Raw genomic sequence first — 26,650 nt, 5'->3', positions numbered from 1 at the left:
TCACAATAAAACTTTTCAAAATTTTTTACGTCAGTTCTAGGGAACTTTTCTACTTTTTGACTTGTACATAATAGTAAAATATAATAGACAACAATAATATTATTATTATTAGCGAATTTTTTTTTCAGCGTGTAATGACGTCGTTTACAATAAACAAACAGCAACTGGAAGAAATGATCCGGCAGCTTCAGGATCGGCTCGAAGTAAAAACTTCCTTGATAAGGCAGAATAAAATTACTTAATTTCAGAGTGGAGCATTCAATAAACAAACTGGAAATAATTGGAACCAGAAAATGTAAGTTGATTTTCATTTTGACACCATTCGTAGGAACAAAGACATGAACTCCAGAACTTTTTTAAAAATTAAAAAAATGCTTTTGTAGTAGCTGATCTTTTTTTTACAGCGAATAAATCAGAATTTTACTTTTGTGGTACAAATACTACACTTAAAATAAACAAACTGGGTGTCATGAACGCAAGAAAACCCAAAAAGAGAGAACTCGTGAGATGTCGGTGGCTGATATTGGCTGGAGTCTGTTCCAACTTTCCCTTTTTTGCCTGATTTTCCGATAAAAAAAGGCGAGGCCTAGTTTTTGGGATATCTGCGTACACGCCATGCAGTTTATTTGTATTAAGTGTACATACAAAAATAATGAAAAGCGTTCTGAATTCCACTTAAATTTCTGCGAAGGGTTTTGTCCAAGCACTTAGATGATGATCCAACATAGTTGGATGTTACAAATATCCACTCCAAAAGTGTTTTAGATTTTTTGTTCCAAAGTTTCAGTCAAATTTTTGAGCAATTTGGATGTATGAGAAATTTTGATTACTGCTGGTGATTGACACCTGTAGAATGTTTGAGAGGAACTGGTCACAACGTTATTAAAATGTTGTATACGTAGATTAAATTGTTTTATTGATCGACTTATTGATCGACACATGTGTCAGTATTTTAATTAATTCTGACAATATGACACCAGACAAGCCAACATTAGTTGTCAAAGTTGAATGATGCGTGTGGTAATTGACACTTTTGATAACACACTCTCAATTTCAGGTATTCCAGTTGATTAATCACCTGGATTTCGACCATGAAGAGATAAAGCTCCCGCGGAAAACCAAGTTCGAAAATGAAGAGGAGTTATACATGAAACATTACATTAGTGCAAGGTGATTGGAGTTTGTATAATACATTGAAATCAATACAGATGGGATCTACCATAAATCCCGTTGTTACGTTGAAGTTTCCTTTGCTCATTTGAAATATTCAGACTAATCATAGCAAATAGCGTCTAGCACAATAATGAGTCTCAAAAATTTTGTAGCGTTTACGAGTCTCAATTTATCATTTCTACAGATTCCTCTGAAATTTCGTTATTTTCAGCGATTTCTATGCAAAAAATCCCGACGCATGTGACAGATGTTGCTGGAACATTGGAACACCGGAAAAACTGTTGGAACATAAGAATAAGTGGCACCCAGGATGGGAAATTCCTTACGAGGCTCCAGTTTATGATAAAAAAGAGTGAGTAAGAGAATTTTCAATTTTTCTGAAATTATGTTTTCAAAAAAAAAAATCACATCCAGCAAAAATTTGTGAACTTGATTTTTTTTTAGGTACATCTACAAATGTATTTATTGCACAGGAGCATTCCGTGTGGAAGAAGACTTGGTTTACCATCGAGAAGATTGGCATGAAAACAAAGAAAAACTGAGAAGGTGAATCTAATCTTTCTCTCATTCTGTGAAAATGTTCAATCCTTTATACATTAATTTCATTTTTTTTTCAGACATCGTGCTTTACGCCGCCCAAATCACTGTAACACTAAAATATGTGCTAAAATATTCGAGACAAGAGAACAATTGTGGAAACACAGATCGCTTGATCATTCTGACTTTTACGGAAAGCTGGAATGTTTGAATAAAGAAGAATACAAAGAGTTAGTTGCAAGACTGGAAATTGAAATTTCTTTGTTTATTATATGGGGACTCGGAGAACTTTTTGTTCACAAAAATGGGTACTTGTGTATTATAACCTCACATTTTTAAACTTAATCTGAAAGTACGTCATTTTTCTATCTGTCCATTCATTTAAACGTGAATAGTTTTTTATGAAGCCTAGAAAATATTGTTTCCTGAACCAATGAATCCAACGGAATGTCAGTTAAAAAGTTGAAAAATAAAATTATAAATGTGAGGTTATAAAACACAAGTCACAAAAAGGTGAAAAATATTATTATGAGGGAATAAAAAAGTACATACCGTTTGTTCTCTACAGTGCATTTTTTTCCACTTCTACGACTTTAAAGGCGCGCGCATTTATACAAAATGGTCCCGGCATTGGTCTCGCCACGCGCTCAACAAATCAATGGGATGTGCGTGGCGAGTCCATTGCGCGAAAATGCGCGCCTTTAAAGTCGTAGAAGTTGGAAAAAAATGCACTGTATTAGTAGCACTAATTTTACGGCCCTTTTTGAATACAGCGCTGTTAGAGACTGCAGTACTACAGGAGATGCAGCACTAATTTTTCAAACGATTTTTTTCTAAATTGGATATCGATAACGTTTAGTTACAAAAACCCATCTGTTTTAACAGAAATTCATTAAAATTGCGGATTTTTGTAACAAAAATACACAATATTGCAGCATTAATAAAACAAATACGGTATGGAATAAAAATTATAATAAGTTTTGCAGTTTTAAAGAAGAAGAAATCCACGGAACCATTGAAGAACTTCAGAAAATGTTAAATGTTAGTTTTTTTTTCAAATGTTTTTTGAAAAAGTATTTTTGAAAATGCAGAATGGACTGTATACGGACGAATTTGTTTTCGACAAAACGCCATTCATAACTGTTGATGATGGCTTCAAAGATGTAGCAAGGTGAGCTAATAAATAGATTTACTACAATATTGAGTACTGGCCTTTGGATAAGATTTTTATTAGGACCTCCATTGTTAAATTGTAAGAAGATATTTTGTGGAACCTCTGTTTTCATTCCATAAATTGTCAAAACCATGAATGCGCAAATTAGGGAAAAGGCTCCAGCAATAAAAAAGCAATGCAACTCTCTCTCTCTGAAGAATATTTGAACTTTTTTTGGTTATTGAATGGTTATATCTCAACAAAAAAACAGAACAAGTTTTTGGAAAAATACCAAAACCTTTCCAGAAACTTAAATTTTGGAATATATATTTGAAATTCTTGTAGCGTCAGTTTTGGCCATAGTTAACAGGTTACAGTGTTCACAATACTATTTAAAAAAATAATTTTTCTCGCTTATTTTTGAGACTTCGTCACAAATGCAATCACTGCTCCGGAGCCTTCCAACAGGAACATATCATGATGTATCATCTTTATATATGCCACCCGGAGCAAAAAATGGAATCGAGGTAATATATTGATTTTAAATACTCAAAATTAATTGTTCGCTAGCGCCTTGACAAACACTTCCAAGAATTATAATACATCTACTGCCGTAACAGCGCAAAATTGATATTCTGCAGACCCACCTACTTTTGTGATCGTTGCCCAATGCGGTTTGGAACCGAGTCGGCGTTGAATTTTCACCAATATGAGACATATGAAGAGGGACTTGACAAGAGAACTGGCAAACGATCGTGGTATGGGGTGATGGAAGTATCTAAACAACGTAGGGAGCATTACATTTCCGAAGAGTAAGTTCACCACTTGCCTGGTAAAGGTCGCGGTAAAGTTTTGATTCAATGATGTCATGTTTAGAACGTTGCACTTAAAAATATCAGTTTTTATTTTCTGTAAGACTAAACAAAAATTTATGAATCTTTCTAGAATTTTCTGTGTGCTCAAGTTTTATACTTTTTGAGATCATGTTTTCTACATGCCTGCTTAATTTTTCAAAAAATTTCCAAGCTTTTTAAAAGTTTCGGCTTTTTCAAAAAAATCTAAAACCTGCCAGCAATCACTAGAGTTTCCCAAAATTTTTTTTTTCGGAAAGTTTTCAACTGTTCTTGAAAAATGTTGAGAAGTTTTTCGAAATGTCCAGAAAAAAGTCCAGAAATCACTAGAAATTTTTTGAATCAATAAAAAATGTGAAATTTTTTACATTCGATTTTTTGACGCATGATAATGGATATCGAGATAATAATCAGAAACAAAACTCCTTTTTCGAATTTAATAATTTAAGAAAACAGAAAAAAACAGACGACGAGTGAAATTTAAGCAAATGACAACCCATGTTCTACATGTTATCACTGCAAAACTTTACTTTCAAGGCTCCTGTTTTCAGAGATTTTTACACTAAATTCCCAGGAGCATGTAACAAATGCTTCAGCAATTTTGATACCGCGGAGCTCATGTTGGAGCACAAAAGCGAGAAGCATCCAGGATGGGAACACGAGGAGAAACCAAAAGTTTATGCTGACGATGAGTAAGTTAGGATTTGAAAGCTCAGCTTTAAGCTCTGTCTATTTTACAGATATACCTTCTATTGCCAAGAGAAAATGTGTTATGGAGCATTTCTTTTGGAGCAAGACCTTATTTATCATCAACAAAAAGTTCACCCCAAGCAGCTCAAAACAGAGTAGGATTTTTGACATTTAACAGTAACAGAATTAAATAAGGAGTAGCATATATGGGGGTACAAATGTATTTTTGCGTTTTTGATTTTTTGTAAACGCATATTTTTACTAAAATGGGGATTTAATTTAAATTACTGGAAATATTCCATTGAAACACCACAACAAAATAATTTTTAAAAAACTATCAACTTCAAAAAATATCATCTAAAAACGCAAATTTCCAACTCTCGCTAATTTATCTGTTTTGAAATTTCTGATCACAAAAACTATAAATAACTATTTTGATTGTAGTGCAAATTTTTGTGCATTTTTATGCTACTTACGAGCTTGAAAACATTTCGCACCAAACTGGTTTTGGACAGGAATTTAACCTAGTTTTACTAAGTTTTACCTAATCGTCCAAAAACTTCAAGTTGTGAGTTAAAATTGAATAATATATTTTTCTGGATAATTTTGGCAATAAATTCAACGTTTTAATTTTAAAATATTAAGATGTACAATGAAAAAAGGTTTACAAAATATTTTTGCGCGAAATCCAAATTCAATTTTTTTTCAGTTTTTAGGGAAAAATTAAAATAATAAATTTTAAAAATAAGTTGGCGCGAAAATTCAAATTGATATATTTTTGAATTTTTCAGTTTGAGGATTTTTTGAACACTGTTAAAAAATTCGAGAAATTTCTTACAGTTTCAGAGGATATTTTCCAAACGTTTCTATTTTCAGAAATGTAATTTTCTGCAATAAATGCAGTTATGAATATTTCCACGAAACAAGCAAGTTTTTGGCTCATAGCCAACAACGGCACGACGGAACAGCAACGGCAGTTCCGAGAATGATTAAGCACATCCCGTCAGGTGGCACATCTCTCCTACCATGTGAAAAAGAAAGGTAAATGATAAAAATTATGAAAGCCAGTGTTTTGGGTTTGTAAAAAAACTGGATCATGAAATTCGTGGGGTTATTTGACGTATATAATAAACGAGTTATAGCTGAAATTTTCGAAAGTTAAAATTGTAGCAAATTTTTTTGTAATGAATTTAAAAAAATTCACTTTTCAAAATAAAAGAAAAATCTTTGGAAAATCAAAATTTATCCTGATCTCACAAAAACTTAATTTCTAATTTTTTTTTTGGGTAAACTTTCAATCTAGAATTTTTTCTGTGAAATCCAGTGCTTCCAATTACTCTCTGGTCGTTTACAAAACACTAATTTTCTTGCTCAAATATTTTGAATTCTGAAAAATGACGACTGAGAGTTGTTTTACAAAAAAACTCAAAAATTTATTTTTTAATTATTCGCAAATTTGTACTAACACCGAAGTTCGAACTCTAACATTTATTTTTCAGTGACGTGAAAACTGGACACGCGGAGAAAGACGACGACACTGACTCCTCTTTTGAGATTGTCTAAACCTATTATTTTCAAATCCACTTTTTGAAAAATTTAATCTTTAATCATTCTATGAAATAGCGGGGAATTTTTTTTTTCAAAATTCAAAATTTGCCACTGATTCCGAATACCTAATGTAAAAAATCCGAAAAAAAAATTACTGCTATTCTATTCCACGCGCTTCAAACATAACTCCAATTCGTAACTCTAACAAGCTTAAATGAAAACTCTCGAAAATAAATATTGTATAATTTTTTGTCATATATATTAGGGATCCATATCGTTTTTTAAAAAGTTTTTTAATACGATTTCATTACTCATTACTATAAACAATTTTTGTCGAAAATGCTGGCGAGTAAAGTTGACATTGACCCCAATCAATTTTTCCAAATAGAAACTCGAACCAAAACCAAGTTCATATGAGGGAAATGCAAAACCAAAATACGAAGACACTTCTTCACAAATAGGGTACTTTCTACTATAAAATAGCTCTGTAGATCTTACACTGGCAAAACGTTCCTGTTCCGACTATTTTAAAATTTATGCCACTATAAAGTATTTGTTTACGATGTCACAGAGCTGAACCTTCACTTTTGTCTTTTCTGTAATATAATCTCATTTTCAGGTTTAATTATGAATTGTAAAAATTTCTAATTATTCTTGTCTATCAGCTTATCATTATTATATATTTCTAATATTTATTTGATTTTTGTCTATTTTCTAATCACGATAACTAAATCGTAAATAAATAAATAAATCACTCGTCCTTCTGAAAAAAAAGCGACTCAAATAAATTATCCTCACAATTAAATACGTTTTACTGTGTCGTGTGTGTATGTCGCGTCAACTCACCACGCCTTGAAAATGTAGCGTTACTATATTTGTAATTTAGTATTTCTACGCAATTTGTTGATTCCGTCCACCGCTTCAAGTGATCTTACAACTTTCAAGTCAATAAAAAATCACGTCGTTTCAATTTAAAAAAAAAACGAATAGTCACGCCAACTCTCACGCCGCCGTAAACTTGCCAAGCCAAAACAAACCTCAAAAACATTAAGAAACCACCCCAATTCGTATTTAAAAAAAATAGATTTCAGTTGCATGAGGAAAGTTTCTAGGCTATAGGCAAATTTGATGAAGACAAATTTTCAATAGTTTTTGATGTTGCAATTATAGGATCCTTTCCAGAAAAACCGTTTTGAAATCAGCTATAGATAAGAATTTATTTTTGGGCAAGACTTTAAATCAATTCGCCGTGTCCGGCTCGTGTTCGAGGTGTCCGTTTTTATCGACTTTTTGCGCATGCCAGGCTATGTCTTGAGTGGCATCTGTTTTGCTGTTCAATCTGTCGCCTCCCGTTTCTAAATGATCTATCTCTTTCATGGCACATTCGTGGTGGACCACCTAACGCGCGGCCAGTATGTGTGCTCATTTTTATAATACCACGATGAATGGATGCTGCTTGGTAAGAAAAAAAAACAGTTTCGCTGTTTTTGTGTTATGGAAAAACCGTTTGCTTCCAAGACATTTGTTTTTCAAAACAATATTGAACGTTTGAAATTTTTTGTGCTTGTGAAATAATTATTTTTGATTGGAATTTTTCTCTCTCATCTCAAAATCTGTCTCAAAGTCGAATCTATTAGACCAAGGAATAAGTTTTGTCGTTTTTTCTCAAATTAATTTTTTTCTCAAATGTTTTTTGTAGTTAAATAGAAGACTGTTAGCAGCTAAGAATTTCGAGACAGTTGAGGATCTTGAGGATCATGAATTTGATCGGAATGCGGAAGGTCACCCAAATCAACCTGTGCGGATCTACGGATAATTTGTAAGGCAGAGCAAAAAATACTTATTATCAATTTTTTTGATTTTCTCAAAAACTGGTCTAGTAATTTTTTAACAAAAATCTTTAATTCCGGTATTTCAGATTTTTCAAATTAAATTTTTTAATTTCAATTTTCAGAAGCCCTTTTCTCACTTTGAAATCTCGTTCTTAAATCACGATTTGTTGTTTTTTTTCTAAAGTTTTACATACCAATAAAATGTTTTGCATTGAATGTTTCTCACTCATTCTTAAAAAGGTATCAAAATGCTTACATGAATATAAACCTTTTTGAAATCAACATGACACCTGAAAAAAACGTTTGTGGATTATTTTTGTGATTTGGCCTGAAAGCAATTTCTAGATGTGACATCATAAATTTTATTGATCAATTAAAAAAAGTTCCATTCATGTTTAAAAAATCAAGAAGTAATTCGTGACACTCTACTAACACTAACATTAGCAGTATCCACTACGCGTGGCTTGCGGTTGAATAGTTTCCGAACCGCTTCCCGGTAAGGAGTTATGAAGTAGATTTGAACAAACGGGTCGAGAACGCACGGAATGGTGCCGAGAAATGTGACTGTGTATTGGGACAAGGAGAATTGCGCGCCTGAAACTTTGGAACATAGTTGAGCGGACATATGCAGGCTTACCTATAACTTTGTTGAATACATAAATAGAAGTAGTTGGGATATAGCTGATCATTGGAAGAAGAATTTGAAAATTCAGTCCCTAAAAATTAAATTTAGACTATAGTCCTATGAGTCTTCTATTTGGGCACCGCAATGGTGCGGAACTCAGAATTTGTCGGACGCTGCAAAACGTCTACCTATCACAATATGTTGTGTAGACACCAAGCCATTGATTTCAAGCTAAAAAAAGCAGCAAGCGACGAAGACAAAGATTGGCTGGTCTAGGCCTCCCACATAGGCGAGGCGTGAATAGTGTACACCACGTCCGCACACTCCTGCCCTATAGCACTCTGTGTACTGCGGCCGACGCTGCACAGGTCCGCCCGTCACTATATTTGTGTGATGTATGAGAAGCTGCCGTGTGGTGGTTCGTGTGAGGCGTTGTGTGGTGCGGATCGGCGAGAGTAGCGTCCTCGTGGAAGGCCTAGGCTCGAAGCCTTTATTCAAACCTTTTTCATGTCACAGTTACCTTGATCAAGAACCTTAACAAAACAAGCGTGCCCTTTGACGTATTCGATGATGAGTGGGTCTTCAAGATTTTCATCGCCTGGTATCTCCAGTAACTTCCAACTATTGGATAGTAAAATGTTGCAGCAATCAGGAACAGTGCTGTCTTCTCTACATAGATTCTTTGTGCAAAAGTGTAACCGCCAAAGTCCAAGTATGGTGTGTAGTCGTATTCTGGGTGAAGTTGAAGAGTTTCAATGTGGACTTCCGCGTTGCTTGACGAGGGAATGAGCATTAGAATCTAAAATATGACATTAACGTTAGAAAAGGGCAGGAAAAGTACTTGATAAGCTATTGGGAATATGTAATGCACTGAGTACATCAAGGTCCATTTCTCAGCCGTTTTTGGGTTCAAATGCTTGAGGCACATGGTGCGATAGTAGAGCATGTGCAGGTTAATCATGCATGCTGCTATTCCGAAAGTCTGAAATATGAATTGTCTGTTTTCTCAAATTGGCAATTTAATTTTTTCCGAAAAAATTACAACAACTTATCTACAAAAATTGTACTTAAAACGAGAAATGTGTGAAAACTTTTCCGAGTTTACCAATTGCCGAACTTTTTGCCGGTGTTTGCCGAGTTCGTGGGACATAAAAAATATTGGATATGAAAAAATTTGCCCGAAAATATTGATTTTGTATTAAAAAAATTATAGTAAAATAGCATTAAAGCGAGTTATTTTGAATTGCATGTAGGGCTACCACACTGAAGTTATTTAAAAATCAAACTTGTGCCTGAAAATAAAGTACATAGTTTTGGTACTCCCAGAAATATCAGAACATTTCCGAACTTTTTCGGAGTTTGCTCAGAACGGCAAATTTCCTAAATTTGCCGAGTTTGCTGAGCTTGGCAAATATTGAAAAAAAAATTTTGCCGAAATCGCCGAGCTCGGCAAATTTTTATATTTTCCGCAAACCCAGTTTTGAACAGTGATAACGTAGAAATTGGCACTGGATCTTAGGATTTTCAGTCACGGAACTTTCAACTAAACAAGAAACTCAAGATCTGAGCCGGCTTCAACTTGGATCGCCCGCGGGTTTGAGCCATTCGCAAAAAAAAAAACAAGCTCGTTCCAAGTTAGAAATCTCAGTTCCCAAAAAAGCTAACCGTCCACAAATTATAGCAGTGCTGACAAACGCTGGGTCCAATGTACTTGCAGAACCCATCAGCCAAAAGTGCAATGGACTCCGTGTTATAGACTTTTCTGAAATTTTAATTCAATTCAATTGCGTACAATTTTCCAATTTACCTAGCTTGTGTAGCAAACGCCATCGCAATTGAGGACATCATTGCAGCATTGGAAGAGTAGAGAAAGATTCTCATGGGCTTCAAAATCTTCGTAGTGAAGTTGTAGATAAGAATATACATGGTGAAGTATAATATAGAACAGATGACGAAAAACACTGGCCAGTAGATATGGAATACGTGGTAAAGGGTGTCCATAACGATGAAAAGAAAAGTCAAATGAGAAGCTAAAGTTTAATAGAAGGAAGAAAACGAGGACAAAGAAGGAAGTCACGTGGCGGTGTTGAGTCACAGTTACAGCAGTAATGATAGACGTTGAACATCATCTCGCTAGGGGATAACGGGAAAATTCGTGACCAGCTTATCCGCGTGTCTGATAGATAACTATCACTTCTGACTAAGTTGTTGACATTCGACAGGTAAGTCATTAATATAATTACTCATATATGTATATAAAAAAATTTTACTTCCGTTAGACTACGTCATCAATGGGCGGAGCCTAGTTACGTCACACTATAGGTGGGGCTTCCTATAACCCGTAAATTTATATGAGGGGTCGCACAAGCCGACCAGGGGTGTGCGGCAAACTCGCCAAATTTGCCGTTTGTCGAGCACGGCAAATTTCAAAAAAAAAAGGATTTGTCAAATTTGCCGAGTTTGGCAAATTTTAAAATTTGCCGCACACGTCAAAAATTTTACAGTATAATTCTGGCCAAAACTATTGATTTTGTTTCCAAAAATTTTTGAACTAGAAATTTGGACTAAACATTGTCTCAATCAACGAATTTACGCGAGATAAATTACCAAAATATGGATTAAAGGGTGATAATATCAGAAAAGTTAAATTCCAGTTGCTGCGACAAGGTAAAGTGGATAAAATTTGGCTCTTTTTTTCGAAATTTTTAGCAGCCAATAAATATTTCTTGGGTATTTTTTGTGAAGTCTCATTATGAAATTTGGTGGTTTTGAACCAGATTTAGTATATTTAAGCAAAAAGTAGAAAAGGCAAGCGGAAAACAAATTTTGGAAGAACATTGGTTAAACTTACAAGCACAGTTAATTTGCAATGTTTTTTGCAGAATGGGTATTAATTTTTTTTTTTTGCAGAATGGGTATTAATCAGGGATGTGCGGCTAATTTGCCAAACTTGCCGTTCAGCACGGATATATATTTTTCAAATAAACATTTTGTTACAAGTTTAGCAAAAAAACAAGATTTTTCAGCATGACCGAGGAGGAGACAGATAAGAAGTTTGAGGCACTCCAACAAATGTTGAAAGTAAATTTTAATTTTTTTTTAAATTTTGAAGTTGAAGATTAAAATTAAAATTTACAGCTTGGCCAGTACGCGGATGAATTTGATTTCGATAAAACTGAAATCGAGGCTGAAATTAAAGGTGAGCCGGAGAACGTAAGTATTATTGATACAGGCAAAGAAACAAACTGTTTTAAACAACATAAAAACAGACAAAACAAGTAGAACTTTCTTTTCCAAAATCACGTGGTTTTAGAGTGTCCCATCTTGGTTTGATCTACGTAAGTCTACGAGAATCGCGGGAATTTAGAAAAAAAAATCCTCTGAAAAACCCCACTGAGCCATTTACCCAAAATTTTCCGAAAATGCTTCAAAATTCCAAAAAATAGCTTCTTCTGAAAATATTTAATTATTATTAGTTCTTGAACTTCCTTTACTACGACCTGATATTTTAATTTTTCTTTTTATTTTGTAATTCAATTTTTTCTTGTTCAATAAACTTTTAATCTGAAAACTTATTCAAGAATTCAACTTCGGTGAAGTCTGAGCATTTTTCAAATTTTTGCCCGAATGGCGCAATGGGTTTTTCCAGAACTACCAATCAGAATACCGGGGTTCGAGCCCGCGCTGTGGGGAATATTTTTTCTCGGCAGGGCTAAGGCAATTTCAGTGTGTTGTGTTCGAATTATAAAGTTAGAAAACATGTGTAAACTAGTTTTTCGCTATTTTTTGGAATTTTGACGCATTTTCGGAAAATTTTGGGTAAATGGCTCAGTGGGATTTTTCAGAACTTCCAATCACAAGGCCGCGGTTCGAGTCCGCACTGTGGTCGAAACTTTTTTTTCATTGTTTTGAAATGGTTAGTAAAGTAATTGCGAGATGCTGAGTTTAAATTCTAAAATTTTTTGAGCTTACAAGCAATTAAAAATCGTTTTTCATCACTTTTGAAAATCTTTATTCGAATGGCTCAGTGGGATTTTCCAAAACTTCCTATCACAAGACCGGGGTTCGAGTTTGCATCAAAACTTTTTATTTTCCCATAGTTTTCCACGTCTTTTGCAATGTGTAAAACCACTAAAAAAGTGATTAAAAATTCGAGGTGGGTGCCGACATCTCTCCTGATTTTCTCTCGATTTTCTCACCGAGCCGGAGCCAACTGTTGCCCAGTTTTTGATCTCTCAATCTGTCACACTATCTGCCGTGTGATACCTTTACTACAGAGATAGAGAAATAGGAAAAGTTGTGGGAAGAGGCTCGGAGCACAAGAAGAACCCGAGAATGTTTGCTCTTTTTGTGCTGATCATTTTTACCTCTTACCGCCGGCATACACACACACGCAGAGAGACGGCAAAAAGGTTTGCGGTAATCTGAGAATTTCAAAATGTTCTTCCCCATTCTTTTCTTCCACTGTTTTTTTTTCTAAATTTTAAGAGGTCAAGATCGAACTTTAAAGTCATTTTTGAACTTTGAAACTTGAAATTTTGAATTTAGACCCATCAATTACCCTATGCCCTATGAACGTAGCTTAAAAACCAAGAAAAAACTTTGACCACAGTGCGGACTTGAACCCCGGTCTTTTGATTGGTGGTTGTGGAAAATCCTACTGAGCCATTCGGGCAAAATTTTGAAAAATGCTGAATTTGTGTAATTTTGGGCCTTTGATTCTATTGGAAAAAACATTTCAAAAAAAGGAAATTTCAGCCTTTCAATCTCAATAACTTTTAGCTTTGAGTCGAAATTCAATATACTCATGCTAAATCAGGGGTGCGAATTCGGCAAACCGGCAATTTTCCGGTTTGCCGATTTGTCGGAAGTTTTCAATTCCGGCAAATTGCCAATTTGTCGTTTGCCGGATATCAGATTTGCGGGGAATGTTTAGAGGATTTTTTTTTCAAAAGACGAAAACACTTAAACCTGTGCCCTTTTTAATTTTTTCCCGATTATAATTAAAAATCTGAAATTCCCAAAAAAAATGTGCAAAACCACAATTTGCAGAAAATTTCCGGCATTCCCCGTTTTTCTGGCAAATTCGACAAATCGGCAATTCCAGCAGTTTGCCGATTTGCCGGAATCGTTTGCCGCCCACCCTTGCCCTAAATTACCCCTGCCCGCAGTATTTCAAGATTACTATGGAAAATGTGGTCAAATCTATTTTCTTGGGTTACTGTAGCTTGGTGTTTGCGTACCCAACACCGATTTTGACAGAATTTTGCACTAACGTTTGAAAATTGGGCCATCCGACTAATTTGACGATACAATTCAAATTTTTGAAATTTGAAGTATTTTCATCAAGTTTTGAGCTCTTTGAGCTTGTCAGATTTTCCAAATTACTTATTTTTATTGAAAAATATTGATTTTTTCCGATTTTATTTTTCTTTCAAGTGCGTTCCAAGTAAAATCCGGTACATTTTTAGTTGAACCTCATGGGAATTGCTTCTTGCAAACAACTTTGAATGACATTTTTGACTTGCACTCTTTTTTTGGTGAAATTTTTGGATGGGGAAGAAGAAAACGAAAAAAGAGCGAAGAACAAACTCATTTTTGGTGAAATATCTTATTAGGTTAAACTGGAGGAACTTTTCTTCGTTTTTTTGTGAAATTTTTTTTGAAATTTGGGGTTTTTCCGCTGTTTCAATTTTTCCCAGAGTTTTGAAATTTGAGTTTCAATTTTTTTTTGCATGCTCAAAATCTTTTTGGTAAAAATTTCATTTTAAAAAAATTGCAAAAAAACCTACAATTTCGAATTTTAACAAGATTCAGACTTAAGCTATTATCTATGTCTGAAATCCCAATTTCTAACAATTTTTGAGCTTTAAACCTTTAAAATTCAGATTCAGCACTTTTTATTACCTAACAAGCAACGAAAAAAAAATCGACCACCGTGTGGACTCGAACCCCGGTCTTCTGCTTTGTAGTTCTGGAAAATCCCACTGAGCCATTTGAGCGAAATTTCGAAAATGCCGGAAATTGTCACAGACATTATTCTTGGAATTTTTCGTGATTTTGTATGCTTTAACTTTTTTTGTAACTAATATTGAACGCTTTAATTTTAGTCTTTTTTTTTGTTGATAAAAATTGAAAAAAAATCGAAATTTTCACAATTTTTTTTGTATTTCTTTAAACTTACTATTAAATCCCAATTATTCTACTTTTTAAAATTTTCTTCACAAATTCGCCCACAAAACCTTTTTATAGTCCAGCACAAGCAATGTACCCAGAATATGGGCTGGACGTGGACGAATTCAACCTTGTGCTCATTATTTTCTCGGCCACAGTCGTATTTTTCGCCTTAATCGCCTTAATTTTGATGTACTGCACAATGAGTTGTGGTTGCTGCAGACGAAAGGAAAAACGAAGAAAATTGAGCAATATTCCACAGGTTATGGTTACTCAGCATAGAGACAAGTGAGTTTTTATTGCTAAAATTAGACCGAAAATTGAAAATTTATTTTGTGCAAAATCTCGTCAAATCTGATGTATGGCACTCAAATATCAAGCTACAGTAATCCAGAATACTAGATTTCACGAAATTAAAAAAAAGACCAAAACCTTAAAATTGGGGAATAGGGGTAATTTAGAGTGAGGATTTTGAATTTCGCCTCAATTTTAAAAATGATTAAGAGTGAAAAGCTGAAATTTCAATTTTCAGAAATATTTTACCCATAGAATTAAATATATTAATACCTAATATGACCGCAAATCGGCAAACCGGAAAATTGCCGGTTTGCCGAATTTGCACCCCTGATTTAGAATGAGTATATTGAATTTCAACTCAAAGTTAAAAGTTATTGAGATTGAAAGACTGAAAATTCCTTTTTTGGAAATATTTTTCCCATAGCATTAAAGACCCAAAATTACACAAATTCAGAATTTTTCAAAATTTCGCCCAAATGTCTCAGTAGGATTTTCCATTACCACCAATCAGAAGACCGGGGTTCGAGTCCGCACTGTGGTCATACTTTTTTTTTGGTGTTTAAGCTATGTTTATAGGGCAATCTATGGGCGCTGAATTCAAAATTTTCAGTTTTAAAAATATATTCAAAACTTTTGAGAGTTGAAAAGTATGACAACTTCAAAATATTTGGATTCTGATTTGAAATTTTGATTCCACGTGACAAACTGCACCTATTCCCAAAATTTCTGAATTTTAGTGCAAACCCACTTGAAATTTGGTGTCTGGTAGGGAAATACCAAACTACAGTAACCCGGACACAAAACTACAGTAGAGTATTTTTGAATTGAAATTTATAATTTTTTACTTCTGAAAACTATAAAAAATTCGAATACTCAAAATTTTAGTAGAAATTCGAACTCCGCGTGGCAAAATACATATAACTCTTAAGTTCCAAAAACTTTGTTCAAAACTCTAGGAAATCAAGTACAGTAGTAACCCGGGACACCTGATTTTACGACATTTTGCACTGAAAATTTTGAAAATTATAGTTAGGGGGGATTGTAGAAACTATGTAGCAACCTAGGATCCAAAATCACATTGATTTTTTTGTCAAAATTTATTATTTCAAACAAACTTTTTTTGAAATTTTATGGACAATATCGTTTGATGCCGAGTGTGGTCTAGGGATAATTTTAACGTAAATTCCGATTTCCAGCTCTAAATTTCAAATTTCAAACTTCCAGAATCCATTTTTTGTTTCCAGAACACCCCTATCAATTGACTGCCCAGATTTGGATTACATCGACGCTCGCAACACAAATCTTGTTTCATCAACAGTTCAAGTGGAGTCAGTTCATCAAACCCCAACTCTTTCATAATTTTTGATTTTTTTACTTTTTCCAATGCTTTTATGTGTTCAAAAAATATCATATTTGCTACATGTTTCTAGAAAAAAAATTTTGGATATAAATTTGCTTATTTTGCTAAAATCTCAGAGAATTCCAAAAAATTCAGCCATTTCCAATCAATTTCAAAAAAGTTCAGAAAGCATTTCAGAGCCATTTGAGAAAATTTCAAAAACGCAATTTCCAATTCATTTCAAAAAATTTCAGGGAATATTTGAAAATTATTCGATGATATTACAAAAATCTCAAAAGCATTGCGGTATGTTTTATAGAATCAAAAAACCTTTCAGGAAATTGTCAATGATTAGAGAAATGTTAATACTAATTTAGAGAAACTTGATGAAAGTTTAAGCAGGCCCAGGAATTTTCAATAATAATAGTCAAGTCAAGAAAAGGTGTAAAATTTCAGAAAATTTGAAAATATTTGTAGAATTCTTAACAAAATTTTTTCTAATTTTTGGGAAGAGTTCTGAATTTTTTAAAGGAATTTTTAATGGTGGAGTAGCGTCTGTGGGTTTTTTTGCCCTAAATGACAGAATACAGTCCCAATATACCGAATTTAAAAACATTTTAATTTTCTAAACTTTTTATGATTTTTTCAAAAAAAATCCCGCGCAAATCTGTGACGTCATTTTTGAAATTTTTGCGTTTAAAGGCCAAACTAATTGGTTTTTCTATATTTTTTTTCAAAAAATGAATCAAGATAGAATGAATGACAGAAATTGTTTAGGTGCTCGGATGGGTCACTCTCGCAGAAGAGGTAGGCGGAAAGGAGACAGTTATATGGTGTGCGTCTTTCCACACGTTCACCTCCTTGGCGTCACTCTCTTTGTAAACGCCGTCTTCTTATCGAGGACCATAATTTTTACAGCATCGCTATATTCACCTCTTCCTCTTGTGCAAGTCGTGTTGTGCTTGCCAGTTGGCATCCCCAGTTCATCTCCAGATGTTATCGCGTATGGTCAAAGAAATGGTATGTATTAAATATGTACCAAGTTTGCTTATGTAGCAACTATCTACCATCATTATGGCTTGAATTTCGTCATCTCCAATCTTTATGGCATTGTACATAGACTAAAACATTTTTCCAAATATTTCATAGTGTGTTCATCTGGTAAATTTCCTAGCCGGATGGGTGAGCCTTTGGGTTGAGGTGGAATTGAACTTGCGATTTTTTGGATGACAGTGCTACTACCACTCAGCCACCCGTGCCCGTGTAATAATTCTTACTTTTTTTCAGGCTCAAATTTTTAAAAATTTTTAAGTTTCAAAACTTTATTTTTCCAGAAGATTTTCGAGTGTATTCCAAAAGTTTCTATAATTTTTCAAAAATTCCTTGAAGTTTCTTAAAGTTTCTAGAAGATTTTTGAATATAGAAATTTTCCAAATGTTTTAAAATTATACCTTGAATTTTTCCCAAGTTTATCGAATTTTTCTGAACTTTATATAAATTTTACAAAACGTTCTAGAAACTGTGTGTGGCAGATATTTCTGTAGCTACAGTAAATTCTCGAATTTGGCAAAAAATGTGGGTCTGAACTAGGAAGAGTCTAATTTTGGGGAAACTCTAAAAATTTATAAGCGCACTTTTTGAAAGTGAGAAATGAAGAAAAAAAAATATTATTTTTTATTTCTACGTAAACTTCTCGCCTACTCACAATTTAAATTTACAAACTTTCCAAAATAAATTAACGTTTTTAATAAAAATTATATATTGACCTCACGTGCCAACATCATTGACCTTTCCCCCCCCCCCCCCCTCCAACTCCCTCCAATCGATAATCAAAACAATCAGTATTCAATCGAACACACTCCGCAATTGGTCAGTTTTCTATCGAAAGGACTTCAAGAGTTTCGAATCGATATTCTGAAGCAAGATGAGGATTGTATCAATTGTCATTGTTGGTGAGTTGTTAAACAGTTTTACAGGTTAATATCTTGATAATATTTCAGCAATCTTGCTACAAATCAATGTCACAAAATCATTCACACCTGTCCAGCAGGATGCCAATCACTTTGGAAAAGGTATAGTTCTAGATGGTCCATTGTGCCGAGCTTAACTTTGAATTTATTTCAGGATACTCCCCGGGCCCTCCTGACATCCCAGACATCAAGGACACTCCACCAGGACAGGACACCCAGGATGACTCGATTGACCGTGGTATGTTATATTCAGGGCTCCTGCCTGCCGCGCCTGCCTACCGACCACCTCCGCTTGCCTTACAACGGTACCCGCGCCTTCTGAAAAATGCCGAGCTGAGGCGAAGAGGCCGGCGTGAGCGAGGCAGGCGCCAGGCTTGATTTAGTATCGTCAGAGTCGCCTTCATCTATAAATGTTTCCAGGAACTTCCGCCAATCAGCCACCATTCCCTGTTTCTTCGTCCACTCGCCAAGACACCGCTCGTCCTCAGCTCCATGCAAGACGTCCTTCCAGTCTGAAAGTAAGCGGTCCAGTTCAAGGTTTGTTATCAGAAAATTTTTGAAATAGAATAATTATTTATCTTTTTCAGGATCCTCGTCTTCCCATCCGCACAATCACGGCTCTCCCAGCTCAGAACCCAACACGGATTTACTCCGGAACGTACGGGATCTGCATCTGACTCATGCCAATGCAACGGTTGCTACCAACGGCTCAAAGAATTCAACTTCCAAATCACCAGGTATATAAACGAAACGTGGCGAAAAAGTTTAGAAATGAAAGGATTTGTCATCAAATTAGAGATAGGTTCACGTGGAAAATTTATTTTTTCATGAAAGTTTAGTTTATTTTCTAGCCTTTCATAGGAATAATAGGCATGTAGGCACGTAGGCACGTATGTACGTAGGCATGTAGGCACGTAGATACGTAGGCACATAGGTACGTAGGTAGGCATCAGGTAGGCGTATAGACAGGTATGCAGGCGTGCTGAAAACGTACATAATTGTAGATTGGCATGTAGTCTTAAGGTGGACATGTAGGTATGTAGTTGAGCATGATGAAAGCAGGTATGTAGGCATAAAGTAGGCGAGTAGGCACATAGGCATGTAGGCACGTAGGCATATAGACCGGTATGCAGGTGTAGACAGGGATCGGAAGGCGTACATTGTAGATTGACATGTAGACTTGAGGTGAGCGAGTAGGCACGTAGGTTTGCATGATGTGGGAACGTAGGTAAGCTCGAGACATACATGTTGTCATGCTAGTAGAAACAAGGCAAAAGTGTAGCCATGTAGGTAATCAGGCAGAAACTAGGCAAGTAGGTAGACATGAGGTAGACGTGTAGGCAAGTACGTAGGCATAAGGTGGCATGCGGGTAGGCTGACATGCAGTAGGCGTGTAGGCACGTAGATAAACACGGGGTAGGCGTGTAGGCGCGGTAGTAGGCATGAGGAAGGCGCGTGTAAGTAGACATACAGGTATAGCGAAAAAAAATAGGTAAGCAGGCAAGTATAAAGCACTCGGATCTTTCATGTGTTCACAGATTTTTGGAACAAAGCCTTCGATTTTTAAATGTATTTTTTAATAACCAAAAGTCCGATTTGCCGGCACTGATTGCAATTGTGTGTTAATAGACATTCTAATAGACAGTAGCTGACACAGAATATTAGCACCAATGTTCATTATCTAACTATTAGAAATCCTCCAAGCCAATACATCTCACTGATGGGAAGCGGTTGTAGTGCATTGTTGGCGTTCTGAAGAACCATTGCAGTTTTTTACCAAGAGCCTGAAGTTTCTTAGAGTAGACTACAGGTTGATGAGCATTAGTTTCCATTTGCCAACTTTACCAAAATTTCAAAAAACCACTTGTATCTCATTAATTTTCAATTTTTTTTCAGCTCCTGCCATCCCCGATGACTCCCTGAAACACATTACCACCGTCGCCCACATCTCCAACGGGATCACACTGCAGGCTGGATTGATGAATGGATCAATTCCAATTGAGGAAGTGGTCGCTATTGAATTTGGGAAGTGCTAAGGTTTCTGACCTCATCAACTTCAAAGATGATTCGATTACCGCATTGGTCTCAAAATTGAAAGAGGTTCGACAGGGAGTAGCGGCAAAGGATCAAACCACACCGATGGAAAAAAGAGCATTGGAGTGGGAAGAATATCGTGTCAAATCTGAGTCCTTTGGTAAAGTGGAGAATCTACCGGGAAGCATGGAGTATTTTTCGGCAGTTGCGAAGTTTCCAAAGGAATTCAACTTCACTTTTTTCGACGAAACTACAAAAATGTTGGAAAGGTTCATTAGTCACATTGACGATATTTCGACAAAAACATTCGAGGATCGTAATGAGCAAATTTATGGTTCGGGTTTGCTGAAGGGATTTTCTGGCGAATTTCAATCAGTGAAGAAGATGATCGAAAAAGCCATGTCAGTTGATAAAACTACGTCGTTCAATAATCTGATCAATGGGCCCAACACATTCAACACCATTTCCACTATGATAGAGCTCAACGTTCTCCGTAAGAACTACGGCCTGGTGCACTCAGTTGCTGGAGAGAATCTGATCAAATCAAACATTGCATTTGCTTCGACGTTACATGCAGTTCGGCAAGCTTCTGAGAATGAGATGATCATTGTTTCGGATTTGTCCAACCAGCATGTGTTGAGACCACTGAAAAAATTCACTTCTGGCTTTCCACTGGGAGTTGTTGAGATGGAACAATTAGAAGAGGATGTGAAAAGTCAATGGTTTCTGAAGATTACGAATTCATCTGAGTTGGACAAACTGAATATCGTGAACAGTTTGAGGCCAATAATTACTGCTTTGGAGACATTGAGCCGTGTAAACGAAAAGTTGAAATCCACTTTTCCAGCTGACAATGCTCGACAAGTCCAGAGTTTCAATCAGTTCAAGGAGGAGTCGTTTTCAGTACCAACTGACGCTGTTTCTGCTGTTGGAGTTTTGGCAGAATATAAAAAATGCAATCACCTAGGTGGACCACAAACAGACGACGAGCGTAGACCTGGACATGAGTTTATGGCTAAAGTGAAGTCAGTTGGAGATAGTCTTATTGCTCTCCACATGTTCTCTCAAACACTTGCGCTGGACCAATTGGAGAAGGATGTTGCTGACTTTGTGAAATCACTCACTTTCACTGACATCAACAATCAGACACTATCAGAAGGGGAAATAGTGAAGGTCGTGGAAGATATTAAAAAGTCTGGTAAATTGGCAAAGATCCAGGAAAATGTGAAGAGCATCGAGGATAAGATCAATGGCATTAAGTTAAAAAACCTGGAAAGTACTCTTCTACCAAATCTGAACAATTCTTTCATTCAAGACGTGATGTTCAAAGAGGTGATCACTGCCGAAACAAGTGTGAGCGGTTGTCTTCAAAAACTCAAAGCCAAATCACTGCTGGTCACTCAAGCAATTGCAACAATCCAAAAGTTGAGGAAGCTGGATGATAAACTTCTAGAAAGTGTTCAACAGACGGCAAAATCAGTGTCTCAATTTTCTGAAACTCTTGCTTCTGTCAAAAAGATCCCTGATGCGATGAAGAAAAATGTGAAGAATGTAACGCTGGAGTTGAACAAGAGGTCCGAATCTTTGAATCAATCCGATGCAATCAGCCATTCTGCGAGTGCACTTCGAAGTGTCTTTGGTCTTGTGAAGCTCGAGTCTTCAATTGGTCAGCTCAATGATACCGATACAATTGTTAGCAGTGAGATTGACAAAATTAAAATCCCTGCTGAGAAGATGAAGCTTCAAAAACTCTGGGGCAATCACACAGAGGGCATGGTCTCATTGCAAGCTGCAGTTGTACAGGCAAAAGCTTTTGTGGCAAAAATTGATGTTTCAAAGCTCAAAACTCTAAACAACTACAGTGCTATCTTGAAGACTTTGGAAACAATGCCTGACGTGAAGATGGAAGCATTGGAGAAGTCTGAAGTTCTGGAGATTTTGATTCGCGCAATTTCAGCAACGAGACGAAGAAGAAGACGAGCTGCAGGAAGCAATGCCCATCTTGTTGCCGCCAAGGTCATCCTCGACAAGATCGCCGCATTGGATCTTCAGTTTTCAAGCAACATTGCTCACTTCAAAAATGCTCCACTGGCGTTCCAGTCGTTCAGCAAGTTTTTGGCTAAATTCTTCGCAACTCAGCAAAAGATCAGTGCTTCGCAGAATGGTGGAGGTGGTGGTGGTGGCTCAGGTGAAAGCGAGTTTCCAACGTGAGTTTTTAATTCAGTTTCCCATTAAAACTTTGATTTTTTGCAGTGTAATCGTCGTCGTTTCGATTGTTGGAGCTCTTCTCCTCGCGCTGGCTGCGTTCCTTGCGTTTCTTGTATACGGCTTCCATCAAAGGAAAAAGCAAGCCAAGATAGACAGGGATAACAAGGAAATACGTGACGAGATTGAAATGGAAGCTCGGCAGGCGGAAGAGAATGAACAACGTATAGCGGTAAGATATTTACTATCGTAATAAATTAAATTAAATTAAATTAAATTATAGGCCGAGAAAAATGCACTTGAAGCCAAAATAAAAGAAAAGTCGAATATGAGGAAGGTAGTGGATGAACAGAACCAAAGAGAGAAGGATGAACTGCAAGCGAAACTCCGTGCTGATCAAGAAAAGTCTGAAGCCCGGAAAATTGCTGAGAAGAAAAAGGATGAACAGAACCAAAAAGAGAAGGAAGCGAAACTCCGTGCTGATCAAGAAAAGTCTGAAGCCCGGAAAGTTGCTGAGAAGAAAAAGGATGAACAGAACCAAAAAGAGAAGGATAAACTGCAAGCGAAACTCCGTGCTGATCAGGAAAAGTCTGAAGCCCGGAAAATTGCTGAGAAGAAGAAGAAGGAGGAAGACGAGGCTCAGAAGGTCAAAAACATCTGGAAGCACATCAAGAAGATGAGATTCACGACGCTTCGCGCTTGTGCAGACTTTATCGAAGGATCCTGGAAGATTGCTATTGCTACTCAGACGAAGCTGACTGTGAAGGATTCCTTCAAGTATCTTCCAGCGGACAAACATCGGTTAGTCTCAGCATAGTAAACCCTAAAACGTGTAAATTCTCAGATATGGCAATATTCCATGTACACCCGAGACTGCCGTCGAAGTAATGGTCAACGATAAACGAGTTCCGATTCATGCCAACTGGGTCCCAACGAAATGTCCTAAGCAAGAGCACAGATTCATTGCTACACAGGTATACACTTTGTCTTAGCGACGGCAACTAACTTTATGAACCATTTTTGCAGGGTCCAATGACAAACACCTTCGACGACTTTTGGGCGATGATCGCATATCACGAGTGTGAGAACATTGTGATGCTCTGCAACTTTGTGGAAACGGATCCAAAAGAAGGCGAAAAAGAGAAGTGTGAGAAGTATTTTTCCCCGGAAGTTTCGAAGACCACCGATTTCAAGATGTTCAGCATCACCACAGTGTCGGTTGAGAAGATTTTGCACAATTCGACGGAGAAGCGCGTTCTGAAAGTGGTCGACAAGACGTGAGTTAGGCCCCCCAGTGACTTTTCTGATCAGTTTCAATTTCAGCGGAAAGTTTCCCACGAGAAATGTCGAACACTACCTCTATTTGAATTGGCCGGATAAAAATGTTCCGGAAGGACACGATGACACTTTCGAGTTGATGAATCTTGTCAAAAAGAGCACGGTGAGTGGATTAGCAATAATATGGAGATGCTTAATTATTTATATATGCATTTGCAGAAGCCTATTGTCGTCCACTGCTCTGCGGGAATTGGTCGCACCATGTCATTCATCGGCTCCGAGTACCTCGCCAGAGAGATTGAACACCATCCGGACACTACGCTGGGCAAGAACATGGAGAATATGCGTGAATTCCGCAGCAAGGGAATTCAGACTCCCCAGCAGTTGTATTGGATGGAGATGGGCGCAATCTACAGATTGAGCAAGGTTTGTATGCAGAGTCAAATTCAGAGTCAAAGTGTTTTTTTTTGCAGGAGTTCAAATTTGATATGGCCGAATACGTGGAACAGATGAAGATGTATGCCAAGGCTGACGAAGTGATGGGGATGCTTCAGCAGTACTTTGATAAGGAAGGAGCATATTTGAACGCGGTTGACAATAAAAAAGAGAAACTCGCTGCCAAAATTCAGGTCCAAATGAAGGTAGTCTCGGACAATATTGAAAGAATGAAGAAGCATGGATGATTTGGGAACTATTGTATTTTTTGTATTGATGAATGTGTATTGCTGAATAAAGAGCATTTTAGTGACCAGAAAAAGAGCCAAAAAAAATCGCGCGCAAATGAAAGTTGATAATCCTAAGCTATGGCAGGATATCTAGGCCATGTAAGTAACAATTTGGAATTTCGATAATTTTTGAAGCGGTAATTTCGAGAAATCAATAAATGAATGTTTGAGAAAACAAAAAATTTGGAAATTTTTGGAAAAATTGTAATTTGAAACATAAGAAATATGGCCATTTTTGAAAAATTAATAACTAATAAAAAATCAATAATTTCAAAAAAGCGATAATTTTGAAATTTTGATTTGAAAATTGGTTTTTTTTTCATTTTGAACTTACTTTTACACTTAAGGGTAAATTTTCATTGAAAGATAGGTTTCAATTGATATCAAGTTAAAATTTCCAGTAGATTTTGTGGCAAAATGCACAGATTTCGCAACTTTCACTACGAGAAAAAAATGCTACAGCAGATAAAAAACTGTCCCGGAGCTCAGTTCTACTTCATTTTTCGTGTAAATCTGCTAAATTCATCTGAAAATGTTATTATTCCACAATGAGTATTCAAAGTACAACAGCAAACACTTCTCTGGAATTATCCAATTTTTCCAGATTTATGATATCATCTGAAAGCTTCTCAAGCCGCTAGTGAATAGGCATTCGATAAAATAGCAAACTGCATTTTATCATAATGTAGATGAAAACTTGCTTTCTCGACGTTTGGTCTTCTCATCATCAGCTTGTCCATATGTATCATTATTTGTACAAAACTATTAGAAGCTGAAAAATAACATATTTTTAGTGTTCGGAGATTAATTTTAAGTCCTCTAACTACAAAATACCACCTTAGAAGAGTTCAAAAATTGTGAATTTTTGCAATAAATTGCTCATTTTTAGCACTTTTTAATAGTTTTTGAGAAGTTGAGCGGACCCAAGTGTATCAGAATTTTTTCAATTTCTGAAGCTTTTTGTTAAATTCCCACTGTTTAAATTCTAGGAAATATCTTCTTACTGGAACACTCCTAGTCACTGTACGCTGCCGAACAAATCATAAGAAAATACAGAACATCAGTCATGTTCGAGCAAAAAAATCCGACTAAGAATAAGAACAGACACAAAAGTATCAGAATTATTTTAATTTCTGTTTTTTTTTTAAATTTCCAAACTGTTCTAATTCTAGGAAACATTTCCTTACTTGGACAACAAAGTATAAGAGAATACAGTAGAATACAGACTAATCATGATCGAGAAAAAAAATCTGACTTAGAATATGAATATGCAGCGCATCGCAAAAGAAAAACTTGACAATATATGCCGCTGCCAAGATTTTAATGCATTTAAAACTAAAAATAAATACGCGAATGTCGTTATTGAAATTGCAATATTAGATCAAAGGACATGCGCGAACAAACATATTCATATTGAGATATTTGTGCCTTCTATAATCTAGGCAAACTGGATGTTCTAGAGCTTAGATAAAACATTTCTAATTGTAAGTCAAAGACAAAGACTAATCGATTGATAAAGCAACGTTCTTCATGACTGAATTTTTGCAAATGCAAAGGAGAAAATCGGTACCGATCACGATTTTTATATTAATTGTAGAATTATCAAAGAAATTGTATCAATGAGGCTAACAGCCGTGAACAAGACCAATTTTACATTTCCACAATAAAATCTAGTACTCACCCAAACAAAACCTTGAGAAAAGGATAACCACAAAGAGAAATAGGCTAAAGGAGATAACCCTAAACCTACCGGAAGTAAACTGTTGGACAAGTCCACCGAATAAACAATAAAACAATCATTATTTAGTAAAAAGAGTGAACCCAAAAGTGAACAGTTTTTTAAATACTGGAGATTATGTGATTCTCGCAGTTTTTCCCAATTTTCCAATTTTTTTCAGTTCATGGTACAACCTTTTTACTAAACTCATGCCGTCGTAGACAGTTGGACAAGTCCACAGAATCTACAATGTAACAATCACTGTAAAGTAATAAGAGTGAACCCAAAATTTGAACTGTTTTTTAAAAACTAGAGATATTTTGATTCTCGTAGTTTTTCCCAATTTTCCATTTTTTTTCAGTTCATGGTACAATTTTTTTTGCTAAACTCATGCCGTCGTAGACAGTTGGACAAGTCCACAGAGTCTACAATGTAACAATCACTGTAAAGTAATAAGAGTGAACCCAAAATTTGAACTGTTTTTTAAAAACTAGAGATATTT

General features: G+C 35.9%; 3 protein-coding genes, 1 non-coding gene and 2 pseudogenes across 11 annotated transcripts; 4 read left to right on the top strand and 2 right to left on the bottom strand.

The window, feature by feature from the left end:
• The first annotated feature begins 134 nt into the window (after positions 1-134).
• Positions 135-5,967, top strand: B0250.4 (annotated as a pseudogene). The gene is made up of 14 exons: positions 135-203; positions 249-295; positions 1,058-1,170; positions 1,385-1,525; positions 1,618-1,719; positions 1,791-1,940; positions 2,697-2,751; positions 2,802-2,881; positions 3,289-3,390; positions 3,505-3,675; positions 4,266-4,406; positions 4,455-4,559; positions 5,281-5,445; positions 5,904-5,967. Coding segments are annotated over exons 1-14 (1,505 nt in total).
• On the top strand, positions 3,713-7,952 carry B0250.18 (uncharacterized protein; the record flags this gene model as incomplete). 2 transcript variants are annotated; one of them, NM_001269993.2, is made up of 5 exons in its annotated part: positions 3,713-4,406; positions 4,455-4,559; positions 5,281-5,445; positions 5,904-7,411; positions 7,652-7,952. In NM_001269993.2, 2 exons carry the CDS (start codon positions 7,367-7,369, stop codon positions 7,766-7,768), a joined length of 162 nt encoding a protein of 53 aa, NP_001256922.1. The 2 variants fall into 2 exon arrangements, with proteins under 2 accessions (NP_001256922.1, NP_001294678.1); NM_001307749.1 differs by lacking the exons at positions 3,713-4,406; positions 4,455-4,559; positions 5,281-5,445; positions 5,904-7,411 and having other exon boundaries at positions 7,710-7,775.
• A 181-nt stretch (positions 7,953-8,133) lies between these two features.
• Positions 8,134-10,510, bottom strand: srd-70 (Serpentine Receptor, class D (Delta)). Of its 2 annotated transcripts, NM_001269992.2 has the most exons (6): positions 10,217-10,510; positions 10,075-10,171; positions 9,251-9,391; positions 8,930-9,208; positions 8,422-8,500; positions 8,134-8,378 (listed from the first exon to the last, which is right to left on the bottom strand). In NM_001269992.2, the coding sequence occupies exons 1-6, from the start codon at positions 10,408-10,410 to the stop codon at positions 8,188-8,190; spliced, it is 981 nt and encodes a 326-aa protein (NP_001256921.1). In that variant the 5' UTR covers positions 10,411-10,510; the 3' UTR covers positions 8,134-8,187. The 2 variants fall into 2 exon arrangements, 1 of the variants encoding a protein (NP_001256921.1); NR_070284.1 differs by having other exon boundaries at positions 8,188-8,378; positions 8,422-9,208; positions 10,217-10,410.
• Positions 10,511-11,436: 926 nt separating this feature from the next.
• F48F5.6 lies at positions 11,437-16,346 on the top strand (the record flags this gene model as incomplete). Of its 4 annotated transcripts, NR_070283.1 has the most annotated exons (4): positions 11,437-11,490; positions 11,548-11,608; positions 14,662-14,871; positions 16,125-16,239. NR_070283.1 is itself a non-coding variant. In NM_001269991.1 (2 exons), the coding sequence occupies 2 exons, from the start codon at positions 11,437-11,439 to the stop codon at positions 11,689-11,691; spliced, it is 198 nt and encodes a 65-aa protein (NP_001256920.1). The 4 variants fall into 4 exon arrangements, 3 of the variants coding, with proteins under 3 accessions (NP_001256920.1, NP_001256918.1, NP_001256919.1); NM_001269991.1 differs by lacking the exons at positions 14,662-14,871; positions 16,125-16,239 and having other exon boundaries at positions 11,548-11,691; NM_001269989.3 differs by lacking the exons at positions 11,437-11,490; positions 11,548-11,608; positions 14,662-14,871 and adding an exon at positions 12,745-12,821.
• A 1,797-nt stretch (positions 16,347-18,143) lies between these two features.
• Positions 18,144-24,389, top strand: F48F5.2 (annotated as a pseudogene). The gene is made up of 14 exons: positions 18,144-18,171; positions 18,220-18,291; positions 18,344-18,427; positions 18,610-18,726; positions 18,777-18,926; positions 20,086-20,195; positions 20,227-22,430; positions 22,477-22,660; positions 22,712-23,229; positions 23,273-23,402; positions 23,455-23,705; positions 23,752-23,869; positions 23,926-24,132; positions 24,180-24,389. Coding segments are annotated over exons 1-14 (4,383 nt in total).
• A 472-nt stretch (positions 24,390-24,861) lies between these two features.
• F48F5.7 lies at positions 24,862-24,988 on the bottom strand. Its single transcript, NR_102130.1, has one exon. It is a non-coding gene; the product is annotated as a small nucleolar RNA F48F5.7 (small nucleolar RNA).
• Positions 24,989-26,650: the final 1,662 nt, after the last annotated feature.

Source organism: Caenorhabditis elegans, chromosome V, assembly GCF_000002985.6.
Source record: "Caenorhabditis elegans chromosome V".
Lineage (NCBI taxonomy): Eukaryota > Metazoa > Nematoda > Chromadorea > Rhabditida > Rhabditidae > Caenorhabditis > Caenorhabditis elegans.
This window is presented reverse-complemented; position numbering and strand designations above follow the sequence as displayed.